General features: G+C 42.0%; 1 protein-coding gene across 3 annotated transcripts in view; it reads left to right on the top strand.

Annotated features, from left to right (window-relative positions):
• Positions 1–21,973, top strand: part of mms19 (MMS19 homolog, cytosolic iron-sulfur assembly component) — a 65,674-nt gene extending 43,701 nt beyond the window's left edge. For 2 of the 3 annotated variants that reach the window (XM_069900295.1, XM_069900298.1), the window contains 11 exons: positions 2,797–2,899; positions 7,069–7,143; positions 8,610–8,736; positions 12,365–12,486; positions 13,255–13,311; positions 13,458–13,644; positions 15,466–15,548; positions 16,526–16,690; positions 18,066–18,125; positions 19,756–19,856; positions 21,349–21,973. In XM_069900295.1, coding sequence (XP_069756396.1) covers positions 2,797–2,899; positions 7,069–7,143; positions 8,610–8,736; positions 12,365–12,486; positions 13,255–13,311; positions 13,458–13,644; positions 15,466–15,548; positions 16,526–16,690; positions 18,066–18,125; positions 19,756–19,856; positions 21,349–21,376 — 1,108 coding nt within the window. In that variant the 3' untranslated portion in view covers positions 21,377–21,973. Of the gene's footprint in view, positions 1–2,796; positions 2,900–7,068; positions 7,144–8,609; positions 8,737–12,364; positions 12,487–13,254; positions 13,312–13,457; positions 13,645–15,465; positions 15,549–16,525; positions 16,691–17,113; positions 17,200–18,065; positions 18,126–19,755; positions 19,857–21,348 lie in introns of those variants that run through there. The other variant, XM_069900296.1, reaches the window with a different exon arrangement.
• The last annotated feature ends 5,572 nt before the right edge of the window (positions 21,974–27,545 follow it).

The following is a 27,545-nucleotide window of genomic DNA, read 5'->3' as shown; positions in this document are numbered from 1 at the left end:
GTACCAACTTTGCTATGATATCCCACCGGATCTGCTGAATCCAGGAAGTTCTAACCAATCTGTAACCGAAGCAGACGACCTGCTTATTAAGCTTGCTGCTTTCTGCAGCATTTCCTACATTGTTACAATAACTGCACCTTTTAAATTGACTTCATTGGTTATAAATGGTTTACGATATCCTGTGATTGTGAAATCTGCATTTTTTCTTTCCACATCATGAGCAATTTCCTCTGGGTTCAGAAAATGTAAATATAAACCATTTTTGGTCTCAACATTTCCTTCAGTCCCTCTCCTTTACAACAACATTTTACACTACCTCTTAATCCCAGTGTTTCTAGCTTCAGTGGAGGCTTGTTCCACAAGAATGTTAACGTTTCAAAGCACGTCAACCTTTGGAATTTCTCATTTTAAAAATGAAAGTCTACATATAGCTCCTGTTAGTCTTAAGTTTTAAAAGTTCTCCTGTTCAATTTCCTCCATATTCCTACCTCTCTTTGTAAATACCTGCCTTTTCTCTTCCTATCATAAGATGTAGGAGCAAAATTAGATGATTTGTCTGATGTATTTTTCCTCTCAACTCCATTGTCCTGCCTTCTCTAAGTTCAACATTAATATCTTCTCCACCCCCACCTTTTATTGACAATACTTTTAAATGAAAAGCTCCTTCCTACCCTACAGATCTCAGTCACAACTTTGTTGTCTGACTCTTGATTGGCTTGGCGTCCATTTTGCCTGTTTTGTTCTTATTTCAAGCACCTTGGGCCTTTGTTATCTTAACAGATATGTACAAATGCACTCAGTTCCTGACCCAGTTCATCCTGTGTGTCATGCTTCACAAAAAATGCACATGTCCAAATGTCAGAACAGAACCAGATCAAGTGCTGTGCAGTACTGTCCACCAATTCCACTTCTCTCCTACCACCTTCCATTTACTGCAATCAAATGTTCCTGTCAACACGTTGACTGTGTCATTTATCCCAGCAATAGACACTTGTATTTTCTTTCCAGGCTAAGTGTACTTCAATCAGTGATAAATGTTGAGTTCCCTGTAAACAATAAGAGGAAGGTACCAGAGTTGTTTAATTTCCTGGTAAAAAAGCATTTCCTTTTTTTGTCTGTAACATAAAGGACAATGGATTTGTGTTGAAATCAGTCTTTGAGATAGCCTGTTCCTCTTCTCTAGAAGAATCTATTGTTCTCTGGTTCCTGACCCTCAGTTTTGTAGAAGATGGCTATCTCATCACCAGCTGGGTATAGTCTCATCTGCAGCATGTTCCTCAAATTCCTTAACCCACAGACCTGATCTTGTGTCAGATTATATCTGATTTGTACAGTTCAGGAGAACATTATGTGGCCCATTGTGCATTGACTATGAAAACCGATCACTTTCATTGTAGATCACCTCTGTCCCCTATTGTCCTACAAATTAATACTGTTCCAAGTATTTATCCAGATCCTTTTTAAAAAAAAAAAAAAAAAGTTGATAGTGGATATGCTTCCATCACTTTTGCACCCACAGTGTTCTAGATTACAATCTACTGCTTTTAAAAAAAAAAAAAAAAAATCCTCTTCCCATCTGCCTCGTTTATTTATTCCCCCAGTTATCCTAAAATTGAAAGTGGTGTTGATCTCCTTTCACTTGCAAGTTCAAAGTAGAATTTTTGTGTTGGGCTGTGGCGGAATCTGAATTTAGTTTTGTAAAATGGCTTTCAGCAGATCCAAATATACCAGCTTGTCATTAAAATCCCCGTTTGTTCCCTCTTGGGTGCTGACAACTCCACTATGTCATTGCTGACATTTAACTGCCTGGTATGTGATTCCTCTGTATTAAACTACTAATGTCACTGCAAGATGATGAATCAACAACCACCACCTCTGGGTGACCAGAGTTGGGCAACAAATCCAGTCCTCTTATGTTCATTATCTCAGCGGTGAATATTTTTAAATTGTGATCTTGAACTTTGAAAAATGCAGTGTTGCACTTTCAGTCAATCTAAGGTAGGATTTGTACAGTAAATGGCAGGGCACTGGACAGTTCTGTAGAACTGATACGCCAAGGCGTACAGGTACATAATTCCACAAAAATGGAAACTCGAGTGGACAGAGTGGTATAGAGGATGTTTTGGCATGCTTGCCTTCTTTGGGTGGGATATTGAATACAAAGATTGGGACAGGAGTATTGTGTGTCATTATGGTCACCCAGCTATAGGAAGGATGCCATTAAATTGGAAGAGATGCAGAGGAGGTTCATCAGGATGTTAACATCATCAGAACTAGAAGGGCAAGGTTGGATGGGATGGGTCTTTAAACCCTGAAGGGTAGAAGGAAGAGGGCTCATCTTAAGAGGTTTATAAAACCATGTGGGATATTGATGAAGTGAATCCTTGGTTAGATGATTCTAGAGCTGGAGGCCATAGGTTTAAGGTGAGAGAGAGAGAGATTCAAGAAGAACCTGAGGGGAAACTTTTTCACTTGAGGGGTGGTCCATATCTGGAACAAGCTGTCAGAGGAAACCAAAGAAATGGGTACAATTACAAGGTTCAAAAGGCATTTGGATAGATAGATGGTTAGGAAGCATTGAAAAGGATGTGGGCCAGCTGCAGGAAAATGTCATGCCCAGAGTTGGTGTGGTCGAGTTGATTTAGACCCTGTTTGGTACTGCATGTCTCTTCTATCATTTAGTGGTTCCATGCCATTTTTATTGGCTTAACCCGAACTTTGCATGAAATGTTAACATTTTCTTTTTTGTCCAATCGCCTCTTCCTCCCCCACCCCCTCTACCAAAAAAAATCTTAGGCTTGTTTCCAGAACAATCTCACAGGTTGTGGCCTTGTTTCTTGATGGGAATGACTCCTTCTTGCCTGAAGATAACTTTCCTGGAAAGTTCCACCCTTTTCATGTGAGTACCTCTGACTTCTTGTTAATTACACAGAATTATTCAATAGTTGGCCCTTGAAAAGAATTGAATACAAAAATCAAGAGCTTGTACTTCATTTGGTGAACTGTGTACAGTATTGTTTGAGGAATGAAAATCAGGATTATGAACATGTATCATTTATGCACATTACAGGTGCATAAATTGCTATAAATTACATTTCTGTAAATACAGGTGCTCCCGACATGTGTCTGTGTTCCTTTCTGATGAATAGTCGTATCTCCAAATAAACGTGTGTTGGAATTGCCCAGCCTTTGATACTGAAGAGTGCAACGATCGATTTCCTTCCATTCTCTCTGTTGCTGTGGACCCTGAGCACTTAGCAGACTCTACTAGCCTCTAAAAATCAGTCTGACCCCCGTCAGAATATTGAGTAACAGCATCAGAATAAACAGGACACAAGTTAAAATGTGGAGAAATATCTCTGCATAGTGGCCAGCTCTCATGAGAGGTTGGACACCAGCCAACATGGGGGCCACCATAGATGGGCCCTATTTTCACCATTATTGTGTGTTTTATATATTTTTTAAATTTTGGTCATACTTGGAGATGGACAAGTCGCATAGGTCGCAAGTAGGGGAGTACCTGTATACTGTTTATTAATAAATTTAAATTGCTACAAAAGAAAAGTGAGGAAATGTCTGTAGTTCATTGTGGGGATGAAGCTGTTTTTGTACCGTTGGTTGTTTGTCTTCAGACTCCTGTACCTCCTCCGTGATGGGAGATTGCTGTGCTCAGCACATCCACTCCATTCGCAATCACAGCAACCTCCCAGTGGCCAACCACTTCATTCCGAGTTACACTCCCGTACTCTCATGTCTGTCCATGGCCTTGTGTACTATTCCCCCCCATCACCCCCAGATTGGAGGTGCATCACCTTTTTTTCCGTCTGGGCGCCCTCCATCGAGATGGCATTAACAATGACTTTACTGCTTTCCACTAACCTGCTTGCCTTTTCTTTCCCTTCTCCCCCTTCCTGTTTTTCCAGTTCCTCCATCCACTCAGTCATCCTTCCTCCTCCTCATTCCTACTGTTCCTGTCCCTCCTTTCTCCACCTATCATCTGCCTTTGCCAACCACTGCCCACCCTCCCTCACTCTTTTGCTCAAACACCTGTTGGCATTTTCTCACACCTTGATGAAGGGCTCAAGCCCGAAACGTTGGTTCTGTATCTTTACCTTTTGTTATATAAAGGACACTGTTTGACCTGTTGAGCTTTTCCAGCTTTTTTGTTTTAAATAACTGACTTCATCAGAAATGTTTCTCATGAATTTACATCCTTCCTAAAGAACTTGGTGTTAACATCTCTGAAGATCTGTCCTTGGACCATCATGTTGATGCCATCGCTCTACATTTTAAACCTGTCTTTGTATTCCAGCCCCTCAGAATAAAGGCCACGCTTCACTGTGCATTAAAATAGGGGTTTATTTCCAGTGTTTGAAGATCCCTTTTGGCAGAAATTGCATGAACTCCCTGGGGTAAAAACTGTCCTGATAAAACTGTATAAAATAGGGAAATTAGGCAGACTAGATGGTCTTTTTCTCAATGTGGAATTATCAAATATTGGAGGGCTTGGATTTCCGGTGAGAAGGGAAAAGAAAGTTTGAAGGAGATTTTAGGTGCCTGGAAAAAACTGCAAAGGGAAGCAGATACGATCATAACATGTAGGACCCATTCAGACAGGCACATGAACAGGTAGATGATAGAAGGATATGGACCATGTGCAAGCAGATAGCATTAATGCTCTCATTCAGCACATGCATTGTACTGTTCCATGTTCTGTTCTGTGGACTCTCAAGGTCAGCCGATTTTTCTTGTTCACCATTATTATCTGGTTTTCAGGACCACTCTTGGGTGTTTCTGGGTAGAGCAGATGGTGATGCAGAATTCAGATTTGTACCTTCTAACTTAAAGTTGTTCTCCACCAGTCCTCTGGTGTAGGGTCCAAGTGAGTGTTCAGGAGACAACGGTGTTGTGACTGAGACAAAAGGGTAATTTAACTGAAGAGCTGTGAATGGTTGAATTTTATAAATTTTTTTTTTTTTTTTAAAGTAAAATTTTTGTTGATAAATTTTTTATAAAACCTATCAATTAGGTTTTTAAGCATTAATCGTGATAGGTCAAGAAAAGTAAAGTACAGGGTCAGCTGTCATGGTGCTGAAAGGCAATGATGCTTGCATGATTGACTCTTGATCCTGTAACAATTATTACTAACTAGAATGCTGTGTATTTGAGTTTTATTCTATGCAGAGTCAACTTCTCTAGGTTGTTAATATTGGTGAAGGTTGGATTAAGGAAGGGAAAAGATTGATCCAGGATCACTTCTTCAGGTCATCCTTCCAGCAGCAAGAATATTTGGTCTTTCCTCAGTCTTCCCCTTTTCCTTTGTAAACAGCACAAGAGATCTCCTGTCTCCTTTACAACACTGGTTGTGTAACTTTACAGAAAGAACAGATATGGTCCTTGGTGACCAAGTACATTCCTGGAAGGATTTTTTTCTTTTATATATATATATATATATATCTTTTTTTTCTTTGGCTTGGCTTCGCGGATGAAGATTTATGGAGGGGGTAAAAAGTCCACGTCAGCTGCAGGCTCGTTTGTGGCTGACCAGTCCGATGCGGGACAGGCAGACACGATTGCAGCGGTTGCAAGGGAAAATTGGTTGGTTGGGGTTGGGTGTTGGGTTTTTCCTCCTTTGCCTTTTGTCAGTGAGGTGGGCTCTGCGGTCTTCTTCAAAGGAGGCTGCTGCCCGCCAAACTGTGAGGCGCCAAGATGCACGGTTTGAGGCGTTATCAGCCCACTGGCGGTGGTCAATGTGGCAGGCACCAAGAGATTTCTTTAGGCAGTCCTTGTACCTTTTCTTTGGTGCACCTCTGTCACGGTGGCCAGTGGAGAGCTCGCCATATAATACGATCTTGGGAAGGCGATGGTCCTCCATTCTGGAGACGTGACCCATCCAGCGCAGCTGGATCTTCAGCAGCGTGGACTCGATGCTGTCGACCTCTGCCATCTCGAGTACCTCGACGTTAGGGGTGTGAGCGCTCCAATGGATGTTGAGGATGGAGCGGAGACAACGCTGGTGGAAGCGTTCTAGGAGCCGTAGGTGGTGCCAGTATATAATATATATATATATATATATTATAACACTGATTCTTTAAAGGATAGTGGAGTCAGAGATGCTGATGTATTGCTGCCCTTGTTCTGCCCTTCCCCTTTGCTGTTTTTCATTGGTTGAAAAATCGGATTTCCATTTCCAAATTTGCATAATATTTATTTTATTTACCGAAAGTAGTCTTTTTTTCACAGGAAAACCATTCAAAATCTCTTCCCACCCTTCGTTATGAAACATTTCCGTCACTCTACTTTGTTACATTCATTTCTATTTAAACCATTACCACTGTAGCACCTTGCCATTACTCCTGCAGCACCTTGCCATTACTCCTGCCTCTTTTGTTTGAGGGTCTTCCCCTTGGTCTTAGCCCCTCAATGCCCAGTAACGGGAGGACTCGAAACTGTGGTCCTTCCCCACAGTGGCCCCGAGTTGGTTGCAGCAAGCCTCAGTGTGTCCCTCAACGTGTACTCCTGCAGTCTGGACTGTGCCAGTTGGCAGCACTCCTGTGCCTTGGTCTTCAATGTGACCTCTGAATCACGAATGAATTTGTCACTCTGTTCTGGATGCACCTTTGTTAAAAGCCCTGACAGGTTACTGTTGTACTGACCTTATCAAGCTATATTCTGGGACAGCTTAGTCCACTTAATTTGGCTGTCAGCCCACACCTCTTGAATGTTTAACCAATCTCAAAGTTACTGAGTGGTTAGGTGAGCTTATGTCCTCAGCCCATTGCAACCTTGTTGAGGATGTGGCAGGGGAGTCTTCCCTTCCTTTGATCATGGGATCGTTTGATATTGACGTATCTTTCCCAGATTGGACAATTTTAATGTCCATTGCATTGTCCTCTAATATGGGGAAGAAGTCCAGAGCCTAGCAATACAATTGAGACCATCTAAATCTCTCCTTGTTATTCCCCAACTCGACTGAGTACTTGGAATTCATTTTGTCATCATAAAGAATTGTGAAGTTCCAAATGCTTCCACAAAATCTGAAAGGTATAATAATTTCTTTCCTTACAGACTCCTAATCTTCCATGGCCACAAACTCAGTTAATTGCCCTTCTGCAGGCAGCTGTTTGCTCTTTGCCAAAGGATGTGAGTATTGTTTTGACTTTACCATATAGCTTAATTCCAGTCAATAATTATCCCTCCTTGGAGCTGGCTGGTGTGATTGCTTAGAAATATAGTTCAAATTAAGGAGAGTAATGTTGAAAATGGCTCTATCACAAACTGTGCGTTGGGTGGCAGTAATTAGGTTCTACTTTTATTCCAAAAGTGTTTATCATTGTGGGAAATAAAATTATTACTTTGGTGCCACACATCTGAGGTTTGTTTTAAAAATAGAGGGAGTTCTACCCTGAATCTAATCTGTGCTGCCCTCCCCTGATGGGACAGTGTAGAGGGAGATTCACTCAGTATCTAACCAGTGCTGTCCCTGCCCTGGGAGTTTATGATGGGACAGTGTAGGGGGAGCTTCAATCTGCATCTAACCAGTGCTGTCTCAGGCTTGGGAGTGTGTGATGGGACAGCTTTCAATCTTTCTGAAGGGTCTGATGATTAAATTCGTTGAGAAGTTTGGGGGTGTGAGGAGGAATAAGGAACTATTGATATTTCTGCTCCAAATCCTTGACCCTCTGACTTCCATCAGCCTATTTCTGCTCCAGATCCCAGAATATGCAGTCTCTTATTAAATTTAGATATGCAGCACGATAACGGGTCCTTCCCATCCATAAGCCCATGCTGCCCAAATATGCCAATCAACCCTGTATGCTTTTGGAGGATGGGAGGAAACTGGAGGAAACCCACAAAGGTCACAAGGAGAGCATACAAAATCCTCACACAGTGCTGGATTTGAACCTGGGTCACTGGCGCTGTAATAGCGTCATGCTAACCATTTTGTTCTTCCGTCTCTGATACTAGGATGAAGGGTCTATGATCTGATACATTGACAGGATGCTGTTTGGCCAGCTGAATTGTTCTTGCATTAATCTTTCTTTACACAGCATCTACCCTCTCCAGCCTCTCCTTGGAGAATATTTGTTGAGATGATGTGGGGGAATTTGATTTTATAAACAGCTCAAGTCGTGCTTGGGAGGATGTGCGGACATCGAGCACATTGGCTCAGTGAGTCTATGCTGACCATTTCCATAGTCCACCCACACATTAAAAGCAATTTGCACCATCCCACTAACCTACTGACCTGCATGTCTTTGGGATGAGGGAGGAAACTGGAGCACCCAGGGGAAACCCATGGGGTCACGGAGAACATGCAAATTCCACTCAGGCAGCTCTAGATTGGATATGGGTCACTGGAGCAGTGAGGTAGCGGCTCTACTAGCTGTGCCACGGTGTACCTTGGGTAGTGCAGATCAAATTTAATGCCCATTTACTCAGATGCTCAGACTGCTATGGGATTATTCTGGATGCAACTGTGGTAAGATTACAAATCTCATTACAGATTCTCTTCCCTTTAATGTAATGTCATGAAAAGATTTGAGTAAAATTTGATAATTCACTCAAAAATGCATGACCACAACTCTGGCACATCTTGTATATTGCAGGTTGTGGTGCCTCAGCAAGGGAAATTGTTGGCACACCTGATGGAGTTGTGTTGCACCAGCAACCACCGATTCACATATACTTCTGCTGCCAAATGTGTTGCTGGCCTTCTCAACAAATATCCAGCAGGTGAGGATGGGATGGGATTCTATGTTTCAGATGGCCAGAGACTCTGATCCGAACCAATCCAGTCTTAGATGAAGAATGCAATGTTTAGAAAGTATGCTTGGTTACAAAGAGTCACATTGAGTTCCCCATTGGCAATATCTAACTGCTTCTTTGTTGTAGCCTGCCTTTTGGATAGGGCAGTGACCTGAATACAAAGCTAGGGCTTTGTAGGGGTTTTTTGATGCACACATATACATTGTAATTGCCGTTGTTCTGCAAGTCCCCAGATTTGGGTTAGCAGTGGAGATTGGCTGCTCAAACTGGCTTGTTTCATGATCCCATTTCTGGGGAACATCTTCAGCACAGTCACATTGATAAATGGAAGAACCGCAGTAAGCTGTAGCTGGGTGGTTGGTGAAGGTGGGATTTATTTTTTAGACAAACAGCACAGGAACAGGCTCTTAATCTACTTTAATTAACTTACAACCCCTGTACATTTTTGAAAGTGAACAAGAATATTTTCAGTGTAAAAAGAGATTCTCAACTTAAACGGCTGTGGATTGGAATAAAATATATATTTATTGAGCTATACCCTTTAAGAAAATTGAAGATTTAAAAAAAAATGGATGGAATTACCAGTGACATTATTGGGAAGAGTTTATTGTATAAAAATAAATACATTTTCAAGAGTGCAGCTTCTTTCAAACATTACCAATATCTCTTCTGCAAAAAATTTTTCAGGAACTAAATAAATATGTAAGGAAATTTCTTTGGTAGGGCAAGATGTCAAGAGTTTCATTAGAAAAATTAACATGGAACTACGAATTGGGAGGTCTGCAACTTCCAAATTTCAAAAATGATTATAAAGTCACACAAATGAGGTTTCTGTCTCCTTTTTATGAAGGAGAGAAAGCAGCATGGATTAAAATAGAGATGGAGAGATAGGAGAGAAGATGCTAGAATATTTTATAAATGGAAACCAAGATTAATATCTGGAGACAGGGATACACCACTGTTGAAGCACTTGATTAATATATGGAATAAATTAAATGGAAATAAGGAACTTTGGATTAATTAAAATGCCTTTGATTCAAAATAGACCATTGAGTAATAGATTTTTTAATAATTGATCCTCTAAAGGAATTAGAAATATAGAAAATTGTTATGAAGGATGAAATTTAATATCATTTTCAAATTTAAAAAATGTAATACAAAATAATATTTTGTCATTACAAATTAAAAGCATACTTATGAGATATTGGGTCCAATAGCGTTATTGCCTCAAAAAAGTGAAATAAAAACTTTGATTTGTAATAGATTTATTAAGACATTTATACCTGCTATGAAGGAAGCAGGGAATTCATAGATCCAGACAGGGATGGGAAATGGATTTAAATAAAAGTATTATGGAGAAAAATTGGCAGGAATTATGTTATGATAGCATTGCAAGCACAATAAATGTTAGATGGAAATTGGTTCAATAAATTTTTCTTACATCAATTGTATCTTGCTCCACAAAAATTAAATAGATTGAAATCCGATAAATGTTTTTGGTGCAGTCAAGAGATAGACACCTTTTTGCATTGAAATAAGGTCATATTTAAAATTGAGACCATTTCGGATAGAATTAGGAAAATCTCTAGAACAAGTTACGGGAGTTAAACAAGTTACGGGAGTTAAACAAGTTACGGGAGTTAAACAAGTTACGGGAGTTAAACAAGTTACGGGAGTTAAACAAGTTACGGGAGTTAAACAAGTTACGGGAGTTAAACAAGTTACGGGAGTTAAACAAGTTACGGGAGTTAAACAAGTTACGGGAGTTAAACAAGTTACGGGAGTTAAACAAGTTACGGGAGTTAAACAAGTTACGGGAGTTAAACAAGTTACGGGAGTTAAACAAGTTACGGGAGTTAAACAAGTTACGGGAGTTAAACAAGTTACGGGAGTTAAACAAGTTACGGGAGTTAAACAAGTTACGGGAGTTAAACAAGTTACGGGAGTTAAACAAGTTACGGGAGTTAAACAAGTTACGGGAGTTAAACAAGTTACGGGAGTTAAACAAGTTACGGGAGTTAAACAAGTTACGGGAGTTAAACAAGTTACGGGAGTTAAACAAGTTACGGGAGTTAAACAAGTTACGGGAGTTAAACAAGTTACGGGAGTTAAACAAGTTACGGGAGTTAAACAAGTTACGGGAGTTAAACAAGTTACGGGAGTTAAACAAGTTACGGGAGTTAAACAAGTTACGGGAGTTAAACATTTTAGTTGGGTTTTTTTGAGAGGGGAAAATCTATAAATGAAATATTCAATCACCAACAATCTTTAATATCATTATCAACATTATTTACATTTCATACTTGTTAAACTCTGAGAAGATTGTATGGAATTGAGTTCTTTTTATCCCCTCTTCTGTCCCCCAACCCGTTTTCCCCCAACATGGAACATACCAGCAGACTAATTACACTTGCACACAATAACCAAAACACTCTCAACAAAAGTATGAAATTTGTATTTGGGGGATTACGGGTTTGTCTCGTGGTGGTCAGTGAGTAGGCTACCTTTTTTCTGTGGCTTTTCCTGGTTAGAATGAGATGGATTCCCTCTGCTCCCCTGCCACTTGAGGGGTGGATTAGGAGGGTAGGGCAGGGTCACGAGGCACGGTGGTCCCCACTACAATTGTGCCCCTATGTAGTTTAAGTTAGGCTGTCAAACCTTTTGAAGGGCTGTATTGTTTCCTTCGGTTGGAAGTAATTTTCTCCAGGGGAACACAGTTCTGCATTTCTGTGTTCCAGTGCTCAGCGGTCAGGTAGGAATTGACTTCCAGGCAACAGCTATGCACTTCCTGGCCACTGCCAATACGATCATGACAAATTGGATTTGAAATTTGGACAGATTAATTGTAAGTCTTGTGTCCATCATATTTCCCAGCAGGAACAACTCTGGATCCTGTGGGAATTCTTTACCTATGATTTTTTTGTCCCAAGGCTTTTTATTGGGTGATTTTTCGGCGATAAGACCAAAATTATATTTTTTCCGAAAGGAATTTATGAAAATTGCATTAGCAGTTGCAAGAAAAGTTATAGCAGTGTCATGTAAATTAGGAATGACATGCAGAAATACATAGTTGTATACCTCTTGAGAAAATTATATATAATTTAAGGAATAAATATGATAACTTTTTGAAAATTTGGTGCCTATACTTGTATACAGTAGGTATGAATTTATAAAGAGCTTTCCCTGAACCTCATGAAACCCTGCTAACTCCTTGGAATAAATGATGATACTGAGAAGGTAAAATTGTGTGAATGGTAATGATATTTTGGTAACCAGGTTTGTTTTTTTCCTTTTTCTAACTACTCTATACTTGTGTTTCTATCTTTTTTCTTTGTCTTTCTCTTTTGGGGATTATTATTTTGGGGGAGGAGGTTGGAGGGGTTTATTGAGATATAATATGTATCATGTATAACTGATTTGAATATATGATTGTCACTTATATTTGGATGTTAATACATGTACAAAATTTAAATAAAATATTTTTTTAAAAAAAGAATATTTTGTCAAGGGGACTCAACTTCTCAGCTGCCCAATGTCATCTGCACAAGATGGTGAAGCTGAGTGTTAACATGTGCTGTGGTTGGGATTATTGCAGGTGAACAGTTGGATTCCGTTTTGCAATGTATGCTCAAGAAGGTGGACTGCGAGCTGCAGAGGAATGGTGGGGATTATTCACACCCTGCGAGCAGAACACGGATTTTCACCTTGTTGCTATGGGTAAGGGAATTATCCAGAGAGGCCTTTGGAATGGGCATGTCTTCTACAAGTCTTTTGCAATCTCAGGATGAACCAAATTTCTTTACAATCAGCAAAGTGCCTTCTGAAGAGTCCAGGCAAATATATACAAAGCAAAATCCCACTTAAAGACATCAAATAATGCCCAATTGTTTGACTGTTCTTGGGTCTTCAATGGTCATAGGATCTTTTAAATTTTAGAATTTATTTAAATATAGACAGCACGGTAACAGGTCCTTCCAGCCCATGAGCCCGTGCTGCCTAGATGCGCCAATTGTCCTGTGATCCCCGAATGTTTTTAAAAGGTGGGAGGAAACCCACACAGACATGAGAACAACAGCAGATTCAAACTGGTCACTGGCGCTGTAATATCATTGCACTAACTATGCTGTCTGTGTTCATCTGAGAGAGAGAGAGAGAAGAATGGATCTTCATTCAGTGTCTCAGCTGAAGATTTTTTTCCCCCCTCTTGATGTATTGTAGGGAGCATTTGCCTCAATGCTGCAGATTCAGTGCATCTTAAACCTGTGGTAGCAGTGCTACTCAGACAACCAGAACTTGTGTTTGGATCAAGAGTGCAGTTACTGAGGATTACTCTCTGAATTAAGTTACTAGGGGATAGGAAATTGATGCTTCATCTTGCCCATTCCAAGCTTGAGTGATTTTGAAGAATAAATCTATAGTTAATGCTGACATTATGTCTGAGTTGCCTACCAATGTATAACTAGTGTTCTTTTTTCATTTCCGTAGTTAACAAAATCCCTTGTACTGCGATATCACCCTCTAGCTGCCACACTGACTGACAAGGTAAGGGGGGGGGGGGTGGCGGGAGGAGAGGTGTGCAAGAGTGTCTGAAGCCTAGACTAGACTAATGTTCTGCTTAACAATAAACTTTTGCTCTCCTGTGGAAAAAATATGATTTCTCTCCCTCTTTTTCCTGCCCCTCAATCCAGCTGATGTCTCTGCTGACTGACCCTGACCTGGGAACAGAGGCTGCAGATGGGTTCTCCCTGCTGGTGAGCGACTCCACAGATGTCTTGAACAGAGCCACACATGCTGATGTGCGCATCATGTACCGACAGCGGTTCTTCACTGAGAATGTCCCCAAATTGGTCCAAGGTTTCCATGCGGCTGGTAAAGGTGAGTGTGGCTCCGGTCACACACGGGAAGGGCGTGCTCTCGAGTGTAAGGGAAGGATGGTGCAATGGGTTAACAAGGCTCTCGAGCATGTGCAGGTCAGATCCAGCACACACTATCCTGCAAGTTGAAAGATAGGACTGTTCCTTACCCCAGCAAAACACATCTAATTATCTGCTGGAAGAACACAGTAGGTCAGTAAAGTGGAAGCAATTGTCGACACCATCTTGTTGAAGAGTTTCCACATTGACAACTCCTTTCACCACCACAGATGCTGCTTGACTTTCTGAATTCCTTGAGCAGTTTTTTTTTGGCACCAGATTTCAGCATCCATCTCCAGAGTCTTGTCTCTGTATCCCAGAATGCTGACAGCATGAGGTGCATGCATGCACAATAGCCAAAGGAAATTTGAATCATACAAAATTAATGTGGGTATGCAGAGAAAATTATGATGGGTACATAAATGTAAGCAGGCTTTTTCTACTGGGGTTAGATGAGGTGCAAACTAGAGGAGATGAATGAGATTTCAAATTTATTGTCAAAGTACATGTATGATATCACATACAACCCTGAGGTTTTTCCTGCAGGCATAGCAGAATTACTGCTGGGTGTTTGATGATTGCTGCTGCTCTCCGACGGCAGCTTTTCCTGTAGATGCTCTCAATCGAGGGGAGGGTTTTGCCTGTGATGTCTTGGGCTGTGTCCGCTATCTTTTGGAGGGCTTTATGATCAAGGGTGTTGGTGTCCCCATACTGGACTGTGATGTAGCCAGTCAGCACACTTTCCCACCACACCTCTAGAAATTTGCCGGGGTTTATGGTCTCCTACCAAACCTCTGCAAAGTAATGAGGAAGTAGAGGCGCTGACATGCTTTCTTCACGAAACCATTGGTTTGTTGATTCAGGAAAGATCCTCTGAAATAGTGACTGCCAAGAATATAAATTGCTCTCCCTTCTGATCCCCCAATGATCACTGGAATGTATACCTTTGGCTTTTCTTTCCTGAAATCGGCTCCTTGGTTTTGATTAAAGGGGAAAAGTTGAGAGGGAACATTTTATGGGGAACCAACTTCATACAGAGTGTAGTGTGAGTGAGCTGCCCACTGAATTGGTAAATGCAGGCTCATTTTTGGCATTTAAGGAAAATTTGAACAGCAGCATGGATGGGAAGGGTGTGGAGGGCTATGGTCAGGGTGCAGGTCAGTGGGATTAGGTAAGTTTCAGAAATTAATGGAAGGGCCTGCTTCTCAGTGCAGAATAGAAGGGCCAAAGGGCCTGTTTCTGTGCTACACAGTTTGCACACTATTCTTCAGTGTTTTTGACAAAGCTGGAACTTGTTTCTATTCAGTTTTTCAGGGCAAGATTTATTGCCATGGTGTCTAGAGCATTGGTTTTCAAACTTTCCCCTAAACTCACATTCCACCTTAAGCAATTCCTATGCCATAAGTTGCCCTGTGATTAGTAAAGGATTGCTTAAGGTGGAATGTGAGTTTGAAAATCATTGGACTTGAGTGAGATGTTTGAACTGAAATGTATTCCTGATGAAGGGTTATTACCCAAAACATTGACTGTCTGTTGCATTCCACTGGTACTGCCTGACCCGCCAAGTTCCTCTTGCATTTTGTGCGCTGTTCCAGCATACTCAGCCTTCTTTTGTTTGATGACATGAAATGTTGCAGGTTTGGGGTCTCGATGTCTGGGTCGGAGGAACCTTGTCCCTGTCCGCTACTATTCCCTCATGACCACTCCTTGCTGCTCGGAACATATCTGGGTACTGGTGAGCTCCAGAATCTAATGCTCTCAAACAACCTTTGTTCTGTTGCAGATAACAAGTCGAACTACCTGAAGGCACTCTCTCATGTTCTGAACAGTCTACCGAAGCAAGTTCTGCTGACAGAACTCCCCTCGGTCAGTAGAGATGGGACACTGTTCTTGGGCATGGATGTCATTGTTACGATCAGTGGTCTGGTTTTTTTTCCCCCTGCTCTTCGAACTTTCTCCCACTTCCGCCAAACCAAGGCAGCAGGTTGACTGCATTTGACGGATGCTGAATGCACATTCGCTGAGGATATTCAAACCCTAATCTGGTCATGGGGTTCCTGAGTTTTCACTGATCTCACACACTTCTTAGTTGTCTTTCCCATAAGTTTAGAAAAGACAGTTCCTGGTAGATAAAACCAGAACCCTTGGCATTGACAACATACGAGCAGTGGGATCTTACAAGATAATGGAGGCAATCTTTAAATAAGGCCTTTGAGTTGTATCCCAAAGCCAGAAGAACAAGGTATTAATGTTGAAGTTTTAATTTATATAAAATATATTAAACCTGTCCCCCTCTTCTCAAAGAACAATTACTGAACACTTTAATTAAAAGAAAATTAAACATGCAGCACGGTAACAGGCCCTTTCGGCCCATGAGCCCTTGCTGCCCAATTGACCTACAACCCCTACTATGTTTTGAAGGGTGGGAGGAAACCGGAGCCCCTGGGGAAGAACACAGACATACAAACTCTTTACAGACAGCGTGGGATTCAAAACCCAGTCCCAATCGCTTACACTATAACAGTGATGCTACAAAACCTATAGCAACTGTGCCACCTTTGTTATGAACAAGATTTCCTGTCCTCTCTCCCCTATGCTGGTCTCTCTGCTCCTTGTGTAGAGTTGTTTAGGTCAGTCAAACACATGTGATTGGATGTAATTGGTTCTGGTCTGAATTGGGTGTGCAAGTGTGGTCGGTGTCTCCCTGACTGGCTTTGGTCAAAGACCTGGCGGGCTTATGAGGTTGGAGCTGGCTGAAGTCTGATAAGTGTGATTCAGTGATTGGACTGGAGCCTGTGATTGGCATGCGCTTATTTTAATCATTGATCCTTTTCCTTCCTAAGCTGTTGACATTATTATTGGAGGCCTTGTCCTGCTCAGACCAGGTGGTCCAGTTGTCCACACTTGGTTGCTTGCATCCTCTGTTGCTGGAAGCCCCACAGATCATGAGCTTGCACATCGAGACCTTGGTGAACAAGCTGCTCAATCTAACAACCAGTCCTGCCATGGTACGTACACAGAACTGATCTTGATCAAATACTTTTCAAGGACTTGAACACTTTCCAGTCTTGTCCTTTGCATCTCCCAGCTTTATCCAGCCACAAATGCTTGGATTCTACATAGCTAAGGTCAACTTCCTTTGCAAGTTTTCCTTCAGATTCTTGAAAACCTTGTACTTGCAGATGATTCCAGGCCACATTTTGACTGTCCAGTTCGGTGGTTCTCAACCTTTTTTGGTCTAAGGCCCACCTGACTTCCAGCCTAACATGCCCACTAGTGGCAATGATTGAGCAAAGGCAGCTCTGTAAGAAACACATCTTTATCTCATTTAAAGTGTTTTTATTTAACATTTAAAGACCCATGTGGAAACACTCCATGGCCCACTGGTTGAGAACCACTGGCTAATTTTTTTTTTGTTGCCTTGACTACAGCACCCTGGGTTCCCCACATGTGGGAGGCAATGCTGATCTGGAAGAAATTGTGATGATTTAGTTTCTGGGCCAAGACGATGGGAAATGGATCAAGACCCTGAGTGGCAGGAATAGGGTGGGTCAACTGGCACCTGTGCTGGGATACTGTGCATCTCTTCCAACCTATTGGTTCTTTGAAAGATCTCTCAATTCTGCTTTAGCTTTGTCACTTGTGGTTTCCTGTGGAAGGATTCCTCTGCCCTGTCGGTCAGCCACTTGAGATGAAACAGTCTCTCCTAATGGTCTCAGAAATGTACAGCATGGATAAAGGCCCTTTGTCCCAACTTATCAATGACCGCCATGTTGCCTGCCTAAGCTCGTCCTATTTGCCTGTATTTGCCCCATATCCCTCTAGCCCTTTCCTATCCATGTACCTATCTAAATCTCTTTTAAGTGTTGTAATTGTTCCTTCCTTTGGCAGTTCATTCCATATTTCCCCACACCCTCTGTAATTTACAAAGAAAAGTGTTTCCCCTTGATTTTTTTTTTTTAAACCCTTTCCCACCTCACTTTAAACCTATGTCCTCCAGCTTTAGACTCTCCTACTGTGGTGGGGGGTGGGGGAAATGAATGGGTTATGGGACCACTGTGACCAGTCCCCTCATCTTGCCTATTTTTCAGATACCTGGAAACTGTGCAGAAAGATTCTATTATGTTTTTCACATTAAGCTGAGCTTTTACTTTTCCCCTGTTTTTGCTTCATTCTTGGTAATATCAGAATAGAGAACCCTATTAGTGAGTTGTCACTGAATGGTCGCTGGGTGACACTAATGCCGACTCTTTGTCTGCCTTACTGCAGGCAGATGGCAATTTTGTGTGATATTACATGTTCTGTACTATTACATGACAATAAAGAACTGGAATTTTAATGAAAAGGCTCATTGACCCTGGTTTGTCTCTGTTTTAATTGCAGAAAGTTCGAATTGCCTCTTTGCAGTGTATGCATGCTCTCACTAAACTACCCTCGCATGTGGTAAGACCTGTACAATTCATCATGTTACTTTACCCATTTAATTTACAATTACTGGGATCGGGCGTTATATATTCTGGGAAAGAGACCTTTTTTAAAAAAAACCCAAAAAAAACACATCCATCTGAAGCAAACCATCTTCTCTCACAGAATCTCAACCCTTTTGATCTTGATCCATGATCAAATTAGTCCCTGAAGGTATTATCACACTATAATTTGATTCATTAATGTGTCTGTTCTTGAAGAATTGTAATGTATTCTCTTAAAGTATGAATGAGCACAATTGCCATGGCTTTTAACTACCGTTAGAACAGTGTTTCCTTGGTTTATACGTGAAGAATTTATTGTCATACACACAATAATAATGAATTGAATTTCTTACTTGCTACACCCACACAGATCTATAAGATGCATGAAATACAGTCAAGTTTATTATCATCCAATTGTACAAGTATACCTAACAAATCAGCGTTCTCCAGACCTTTGTGCAAAAATCTGCAAACACTCAGACAGACATAACACATACTTCTGGCTATCTATCCCACAGGATGATGATGGTTCCTTTCAGTCAGTTTGTGGGGTTTGATAGGATATCCCACTCCTCAGAAAGGAACAGTGCGGGCGTGAATGGATTTAGGTGAGTAGGGGTGGCACAGGTCCAGACCCCCCACCATCCCCTCCTGGATCCAGCGGCATGCCAAGGTATCAATCAGCTGGGGGAGGTTCTGCTACAGTGAATGGCCGGACCGAGCTTCAATGCAAGGGATGCCCTTTCCCTGCATCACAGCACATGTTTGCTAAATGGCTGTTGACCCTACCTGTTTCATAGGTCTTGTTTTTCATCCTGCAGGGTGTCTAGTCACCAATCACCTGAAACATACAAATGATATATGTGTACTATGTATATACATGTATAAAAATAAATATTGTTTAATAAATAGTAGTGTTGGATGGCTCATTTGAGCAGTTCATTTCAGTCGTTCATCGTTCTCACTGCCTGTGGGAAGAAGCCTGGTGGTTCTGGCTCTGATACTCCTGTATCTCTTTCCCGACAGGAGCAGTTGAAAGATGCTGTATGTGGGTGGAAGTGATCCTCAATGATTTTGCGTACCCTCTTCAGACAATGATTCTTTTTGATCATGGGTGGTGGGGGGGGGGGGGAGGTGGTGGAGAAGAGACTCCAGTGATCCTCCAATCCATTTCCCTGCAGCAACTACCACACTCTGATGCAGCTGGCCAGGACGCTCTTGAAAGCTCCTGCAGAAGGTTGATACAATGGTGCTGGTAGCCTTGCCCACTTTAGTCTTGTACAATGATATAAATTAAATTGCCTCACTATGCTAAAACAGAAAAAATAATTATCAAGGGTAGATGAATCTTCACTGTTGCATTTATAAGATGATGTTTCAGTAGTGCAGACAGATCTTTCGGTTGTCCTGGAGTAGTTTGTGGTTAGGGTTAGATTTGCACAGGGAGATTCAAGAGCCTGATGGCTATTGGATAAAAACAATTCTTGAGTCGAGAGGTACCGGACCTCAGGCTTCTGTACCTTCTGCCTGAAGCTAGGGAAGGGATTGTAACAAAGGAGAAGCAGGCCTTTCATGAATTTCTGAAACTTGCCTTGTCTCTGCAGATTCTTCCACACAAAGCCCGGGTGATCCAAGCCCTGGCCAAACCCTTGGATGACAAGAAGCGGCTGGTGAGGAGGGAGGCGGTCACAGCTCGGGGAGAGTGGTACGTCTGGGGAGAATGTACAACGGGAGGGCAAAGTTGGTTAGAGAAGATGATCATTTTCCTTGTTATTCTGTAAGTCTTAGGTCATGGTTAGGAACCTTTTTGATGCAAAGGATAAAATTTTCCAGCTTCTATCTAAAATAGATAGACATCTGCTAACTAAAGGTTAAAGTTAGGTATGTGGTGTTAATACCATGGATGAGCCAGGATGCCATGAAGTGGAGGAACACAAGCAGTTGGAATGCTGCACTGTGACACTAGATTAGGAAAGTTGCATTCTCCCAATCTAGTGTTGCAGGGCAGCATTGCATTGGGCCACAAAGGAGTTCCACCCCCAGAAACTATCTTTACAGGGTTCGCCCATATGAAAGTGTGCCAGTGGGTGATACCAGCCTCCTGAGAGAATAGGATTGACTGGTAGGGAAAATCAAGCCTGTTCCAGATACTGTAGGAACTGCAGCATAACATCCTGCTTGCCATCCTTCCTACAACCATCTGATGGAAAGGCAAAACAGCAGAGCTGGCAGGGCAACCTGCAAGTTGCCTTGCTCTTGCTGGACAAGATAGCTGACCCAAGGATAAAGTGAGCCTCAGATTTTAAGTACAGTGAAAAGATATGTTTTGCAAGCAGTCAGGCTAGTTAATCCATCAATAGAAACAGAGTTGCAGAAAGCTGTTAGGACAGTATTAGTAATCTTGCAAAAGGTCTGGAGAACAGAGTAGTCTGTGAGAGGTTCTGCTGGGAGCAGCTCACCCAATGTTGTATGCCCCAATGCCATCTTTGGTTGTTAGGGGAGGGGTGATTGTGATAAAGATGGAAGCTTCTGACTAGCACCACCTCTTCGGTTTCCAGAGAAAACATGTCTAAGCAACATGCAATGAAGCATGTTTTGAATTGCACCCATGAGGTCTCGAGGAAACAACAAAGTTTTAAACAGCTCATTTGAGTACCCAAAAGAATTGGGGAAATTCCTATTGGAAACTGATTTGTCTTAATTGTCATAAAGCCCTACAGAAATGCTGGAGGAACTCGGCTAGTGTCACAGTGTCCATAGGAGGTAAAGATCTATTTCTGACATTTCCGCCTGAGCCCTTTTCAAGGTATAAGCAAAAAAGACTAGAGCTTCAATGTTTTCTCTCTTCCTTCCCTTTTCCCTCTGTCTCCTTTTACTAAGCCAAAATCAATTCTCACCTTTCCTCATATCCAATTACTTAATACCTGTTGACTGTTGGTCTGGACTTTTTCCCCCTCCCGTTTTTCCACCTTTCTCTCTGTCTTTAATTAAGATGCCTTGAAGGGCTCAGGCCCGAAATGTCAGTTTATATACCTTTCCCTACCATGGACACTGTGAGACCTGCTGAGTTCCTCCAGCATTTTTGTGTATTATTACTACAATCTTGGTGCCTGCAGACTTTCACTCATAATTGTTAATTCTCCACACATTTTCCTTTATCACCCAGAGCTGGCCAAATAATTGTGGCTGTGTTTCAGGTTTCTTCTTGGGAGCCCTGGCAGTTGATGTTTGCCCAGACCGGCTGACCGGAGAGACAGCAGACAATCAGTTGGAACCCAGCCGTTTCCGTACCTCAGCGATCTGCTCCATGCCACAGAAAGCCTGAAAACCAAACCATCTCTTGTAACTGAGGTGGAGACTGAAAGGACGAGGAAACCGCACCTTGCCGTTTAACCAGTTAAAAATAAACCTGTAAAGAAGCACATTTTTTTTTTTTTGCATCCTACACTGGGGTTTCGATGTTCATCATTACAAGTGTGAGAGCCCACCCCTGTAAGGTCTAACAAGGCAGCCTCACGGACTCTGAGCAAATCACTTTAGTTGTCTGATCGAGTCAGAACAGTGTGGGAGAGAAGCCAGCAAATACAATGGGTGGCGGCACCACACACCCGCTGGCCATCTTCTGTCCGAGCTGATGGATAACTCCACTCCTGACCTGCGCCAGGAAGGACTGCCTAATAGCAGGAACCCCAGGAATATAACCTGGATCAAAAGGTTTGAATAATTTGTAATTAAATGACAAGATACTAGGGAACAAATTACAGGCTGTAATCCACGCCATGGGTTTGGTTGTTTTTATAATTAAAGAGTGGATTTCTGGGAGTGAGAGATTGTGAAAATTGTAGCTTTTGACATTGTAATGCTTTGCTGTAACTACACCTCCTGTGATAACGATGAAAATTCAAGTGGTGAGTGATGATGTTGCTTCTTGTTTCAAGCTGAGTTGGCAAGTACCCTTTAAGAGCACAAGATTTATTTGCTTCATCAAGCATGTGCTGAGGTCTGAGCAAGCGATTTGTGCCGGAGAGAGGGCTCACATGTGGTTGATGTCGAACTGCGTATTCACAAGAAGCCTTTAGCTTGCCAGTCGATAACATTCTGAAAAGTACAAGACTTGCAATCAAAACTTGCTTAAGGTATGTGCAAACCCGAGGCTCACGCATATGACAAGGCAGACCAGTGTGTGCCATGTGACGAGCCCTGAAAGATTGTCCTGCTGCCTTTCTCCCAAACCCTGTGCTCGAGAGTCGGGAGCCCCTACTTTTGATGCTGTTTCTTCAAGGTCAGAAATCCTTGCATGCCAGTCATGAATGACTATGGCAATAATTGAGATTAAAAGCACAGATTTCTAAAAATACTCAGGGTCAGCAACTACAGAGAGAAAAGTTTGATGTTTCAGGTAAATACTTTTCCTGTTTAGATCTGATGAGAGGTAATAAATCTGAAACATTAGCGGTTTCTTTCTATGTGTTTCCTGACCTGTGTGTCTGTAGCATGTTCAATTTTTATTTTGTTTTGACAGCTTTCCTGTCATCAGGACATTTGTTTTTTTTCCGCTTTTTCGCTGTTGCCTGAGTATAACCTTCATGCCTGATGAAGGGGACAGGCCCAAAATTTTAGTTACCCTTCTTCCTCTGGGGATGCTGTGTGACCTGCTGAGTTTCTCCAGCATGGTGTTGCACTCGACCTGTGTCTGCAGACTTTAACTGTAAACTTCATTTATCAGCCCATCTGATTGTCGGGGTGTTGCGTGCAGACAAGGGCTGACTTAGTTGTGAATGGAATTGACGTTTGCCATGTAGTCAAGAAAGTTGCTCTGCGTGTGTGTGAGGTGAAATTCTCCATAAAAGTGGCCTGAGACATTGACCCTTGCTAACAGGCCATTTTGACCACAAGTCCATGCAGTCCAATTAACCTGCAATCCCATCCGTTTTGAACTGTGGGAGGAAACTGAAGCTCACGCAAACATGGGGAGAACTCCTTACAAGACAGCATGGGATTCAAACTCCAGCCCCGATCACTGGCGCTGTAAAAGCGATGCGCTAGCTGTTATGCCAACTGTGCCATTTTCAATACCTTGGTGGTTCTTGACTGGATTTTAAAACCTAATAACAAGTGGTGTGACAGAGGGCATTGCTGGAAAACTGAAATAGAAAAATGGTCCTGGCACACTCACAGATTAGGCTGCATGTGTGGAAGAAGCACGGAGAATGTTTCAGCTGCATTATTAGTTCACAAGACCTGGGAAATTTCTGCAAGGGTTTGAGTGAGCACAGGCATGCTGGAAGGCAGAGGCAATTAAAACACAAAAGTATTGATGGTGGAAATCTGAAGTGGGTGATCAAATGTGATTGGGGTGAGGGGAGGGGATTTAGAGAAAGTATACTGGTAAAAATAAATGTCATCTGCAGTTTGAAGCCATAAGCCGAGGGCTGAAAGTGAGGATCCTGTTGTAAGAGCAGACATAAGAGGGTCTAAATCGGAGCAACGGATAACTCGAAGCAAACTTGGCTGCTCTAGAAGGCCGTCACCCAGCCTGTGTCCTCTCTCTCCTGGTTGTCAAGGAGACTACATCATAAGTATTGAAAAGCAAAAGAAATTGATCATGGTAGTATCCGGAAATCTGAAACTTGAATTCACTGAGCAAGTTGTCAATGGAGGGATACTGTGTCAGTCCCGAGGTCAATAACCTTTATCCGAATCTATCTGCAGAAAACTTCCTGATCTGCTGAGTATTTCCACCTCGTATTACTGAGCAGACCTGTAAATCATCTCAAATAGGAAGAGGCCCTTTGGTTCATGGTGTTTGTCCTGAACATGACACCAGTTGAAACTTTATCTCCACTGCCTGCATCCATTCCCTATGTAATCGCGTGTCTAGCGAGAAACCTCTTGCATGCTACTATCATGTCTGCTTTCACCACTACTCTTGTCAGTTTGTAAACTAAACACTTGCCCCATCTCCTTTTCAAACTTTCCCCTAATCTTAAACGTTGCCTCTAATATTTTACGTTTTTATTGAGGGGGGGGGATTGATGGTGGGGGGGGGGGAGAGAAAGCTCAGACTGCTGACCCTATTCTTGAAGTTCACAAACTTATTGGGTCTCTTCAGCCTCTGCTCCAGAGAAAACACTCCAAGTTTGTTCAACCTCTCCCCAGAGCTCATGCCCTCTAATGCAGGCTACACCCTTTCTAAAGCCTCCATCATAACTACAGTTGCATACAGAATTCTACAAATGGCTTAACCAAAAGTATATTGAAGGACTATGCAAGCAACATCTGCCCAGAAAGGTGCTGTAGAGTGAGTCATGGTGTTGGGAGGACTTTGATATGGATTAGTGAACTTGTAAAGTGCAGCTATGCAGTGTCCTTCATGTACATGCGAGGGACAGGCGTTGGCTTTTTGGGTCAGGTTTTAAATTTGCGGCTATATGCCTTTACACTATTCCCAGAATCTATCCGTGCTTCTCTCTCTCTCTCTCTCTCTCTCTCTCTCTCTCTCTCTCTCTCTCTCTCTCTCTCTCTCTCTCTCTCTCTCTCTCTCTCACACACATTTGATATCTCACTCCAAAATTTTCTTTCCCTGCCTCTAAAGTGCACATTAAGTGGTCTGCTGGCTTGCAGCAGGCAAAGTTGTGGCCAAGGAAATTCCTTTCAGTCTCCTCTTGCAGAGAGTCCTCGCAACACTGGTTCCTACTCCTTGGTTCAACCGGTACAATTATAACGCACAAAAAGCTGCTAGTCCACGAGACAAAAAGTGGTGAGAGTGACAAGAACAACTTGATGGGGATCCAGCGAACTAGTTTACAAAGTGTGTGTGTTTTGCAGTTGTCTGCACAATTAATGTAAATTTGACTTCCAAAAGGAGGAATAATTAACATTCTGAAAATTTTAGAAGTTCCCCATTCAAAGGATATACATTAATAAAGACTCTGAAGTGTTTCCTGGCAGTTGTCTTCTGTCTTGACTATTGTACAGGATGTTGAACATGGGTTGTAAGGGATGGGCACGTGTGCTGCTCAGTGCTAATGGTGTTCAAAAGTTTTTTTTGTTTTTAATCTGAACTGTTCCGACGACTTGACCACCAATGAAGTTCATTTAGCACACTGCAGACTCTCAAGCACCAGTGATATCGATAAGAATTGTTTCCAGCAGTGTTGGTTTGAAATGATCTTTCAGTGAAAACTGTCCATATTGGTAGTGTACCCCAGAAGTGGGTGGTGCCATCGTAAGGTTTAGCAATGGGGCATCATCCACCACTTTATCAGCAGATGTTCTACCCACTGAACTGGGTTAGGAAAATTCTGTACCTCCTGAAAAAAGGCTCTTTCATTCCATCCTCGAGTAACATTGTTCAAGTTAGATGTAATAGACAATTGGAGGATCAAATCTGTAAAAAGATAGCAGTCTGATGTAAGAAACAAAGTTGTGATAGAGGGAGATTTTAATTTTACATGTTGACTGGAACTCCCATGCTGTAAAAGGGCTGGATGGCTTGGAGTTTGTCAAATGTGTTCAGGAAAGTTTTCTTAATCAATATTATAGAGGAACCTTCTAGAGAGGATGCAATACTTGATCCCCCTATTAGGGAACCAGACAGGTCAGGTGACAGAAGTATGTCTGGGTGAACATTTTGGGTCCAGTGATATTAAAATTAATTATGGATAGGGATGGGTCTGGTCTTGAATTGAGATTCTAAATTGGAGAAAGGCCAATTTTGTGGAAATGAGAAAGGATCCAGGAGGACTGGAATGGCACAAGTTGTTTTCTGGCAAGGATGTGTTCAGTAAGTGGAAGGCCTTCAAAGGTGAAATTTTGAGAGGGCAGAGTTTGCATGTTCTTGTCAGATTAAAGACAAAGTTACCAGGAATAGGGAACCTTGGTTTTCATGGGATATTGGCGATCTAGTTAAGAAGAAAAATGTATAACAGGTAAAGGCAACAAGGAGCAAATGAGGTTACTTTGGCAGATAATGTGAAGGTAAACCCAAGGAATTGGTCCCTTAGTAAATACTGATACAAAAAAACTCCCCCGTGTCGTGAAGCTCCATTCTGATTTTCTAAGGAAACTGGTCTTGTATATAAAGAAAGAAGGGAGCTAAGCAGTAGTGGCATAGAACATGTAGAAATTAAAGAAGAGGAAGTGCCTTAAAGTAAATAAAGGTCGATAAATTCCCTGGGCCTGACATGATATTCCCATGGACCTTGAGGGAGATGAGCGTGGAAATTGCAGGGGCCCTGGCAGAAATGTTTAAAACGTCCTTGGCTATGGGTGAGGTGCCAGAGGATTGGAAGGTAGCTCATGTTGTTCCATTGTTTAAAAAAAGGTTCCAAAAGAGAACCAGGAAATACAGGCCAGTGAGCCTGGCATCAGTAGTAGGTAAATAATTGGAGGGTACTCTGAGAGATCAGGTATACAAGTATTTAGACAGCCAAGGGCTGATTAAGAATGGTCAGCATGGCTTTGTGCATGGTAGATCATGTTTAACAAATCTTGTAGTTTTTTGAGGTTAACAAGGAAGTCGATGAAGGAAAGGCTGTGGATGTCCTCTACATGGACTTTAGAAAGGCTTTTGACAAGGTCCCACATGAGAGGCTAGTTCAGAAGGTTCAGACTCTTGATATCCATGGATAGATTGTAAACTGGATTTGAAATTGGTTGAATGGGAGAAGATGGTGAAAAATTGCTTTTCAGACCAGGGGCCTGTGATTAGTGTTGTGCCTCAGGGATTGATGCTGGGATCACAGTTGTTTGTTGTCTATATTAATGATCTGGATGATAACACAGAAAACTGGATCAGCAAGTTTGCTGATGACACCAAGATTGGTAGCATTGTGGAAAGTGAGGAAGGGATCTGGACCAACTGGAAAAATGGACCAGAAGGTGGCAGATGGGATTTAATCCAGACAAGTGTGACGTGTTGCATTTTGAAAGGACAATCCAAGGTAGGACATACACAGTAAATGGTAGGGCACTGAGGATTGCAGAGGAACAGAGATCTGGGAATTCAGGTACATAATTTCCTGAAAGTGGCATCACAGGTAGACAAGGTTGTGAAGAAAGCTTTTGGCATCTTGGCCTTCATAAATCAAAGTACTGAGTACAGGAGTTGGGATGTTATGGTGAGGTTGTACAAGACATTGGTGAGGTCAAATTTGAAGTATTGGTCTCCAAACTACAGGAAGGATATTGGTAAGATTGAGAGTGCAGACAAGATTTACTTAGATGTTACTGGGTCTTCAGGAATTCAGTTGCTGGGAAAGATTAAACAGGTTAGGACTTCATCAAATCTCCCCTCATTCTTCTACACTCCAAGGAATTGAGGTTTACAAAACTGAGAGGTATAGACAGTGTAAATGTGAGTAGGCTCTTTCTACTTAGATTTGGAGATGAA

Source organism: Narcine bancroftii, chromosome 10 (assembly GCF_036971445.1).
Source record: "Narcine bancroftii isolate sNarBan1 chromosome 10, sNarBan1.hap1, whole genome shotgun sequence".
Lineage (NCBI taxonomy): Eukaryota > Metazoa > Chordata > Chondrichthyes > Torpediniformes > Narcinidae > Narcine > Narcine bancroftii.
The sequence above is the reverse complement of the archived record's forward strand: the minus strand, read 5'-3'. Positions and strand labels throughout refer to the sequence as shown.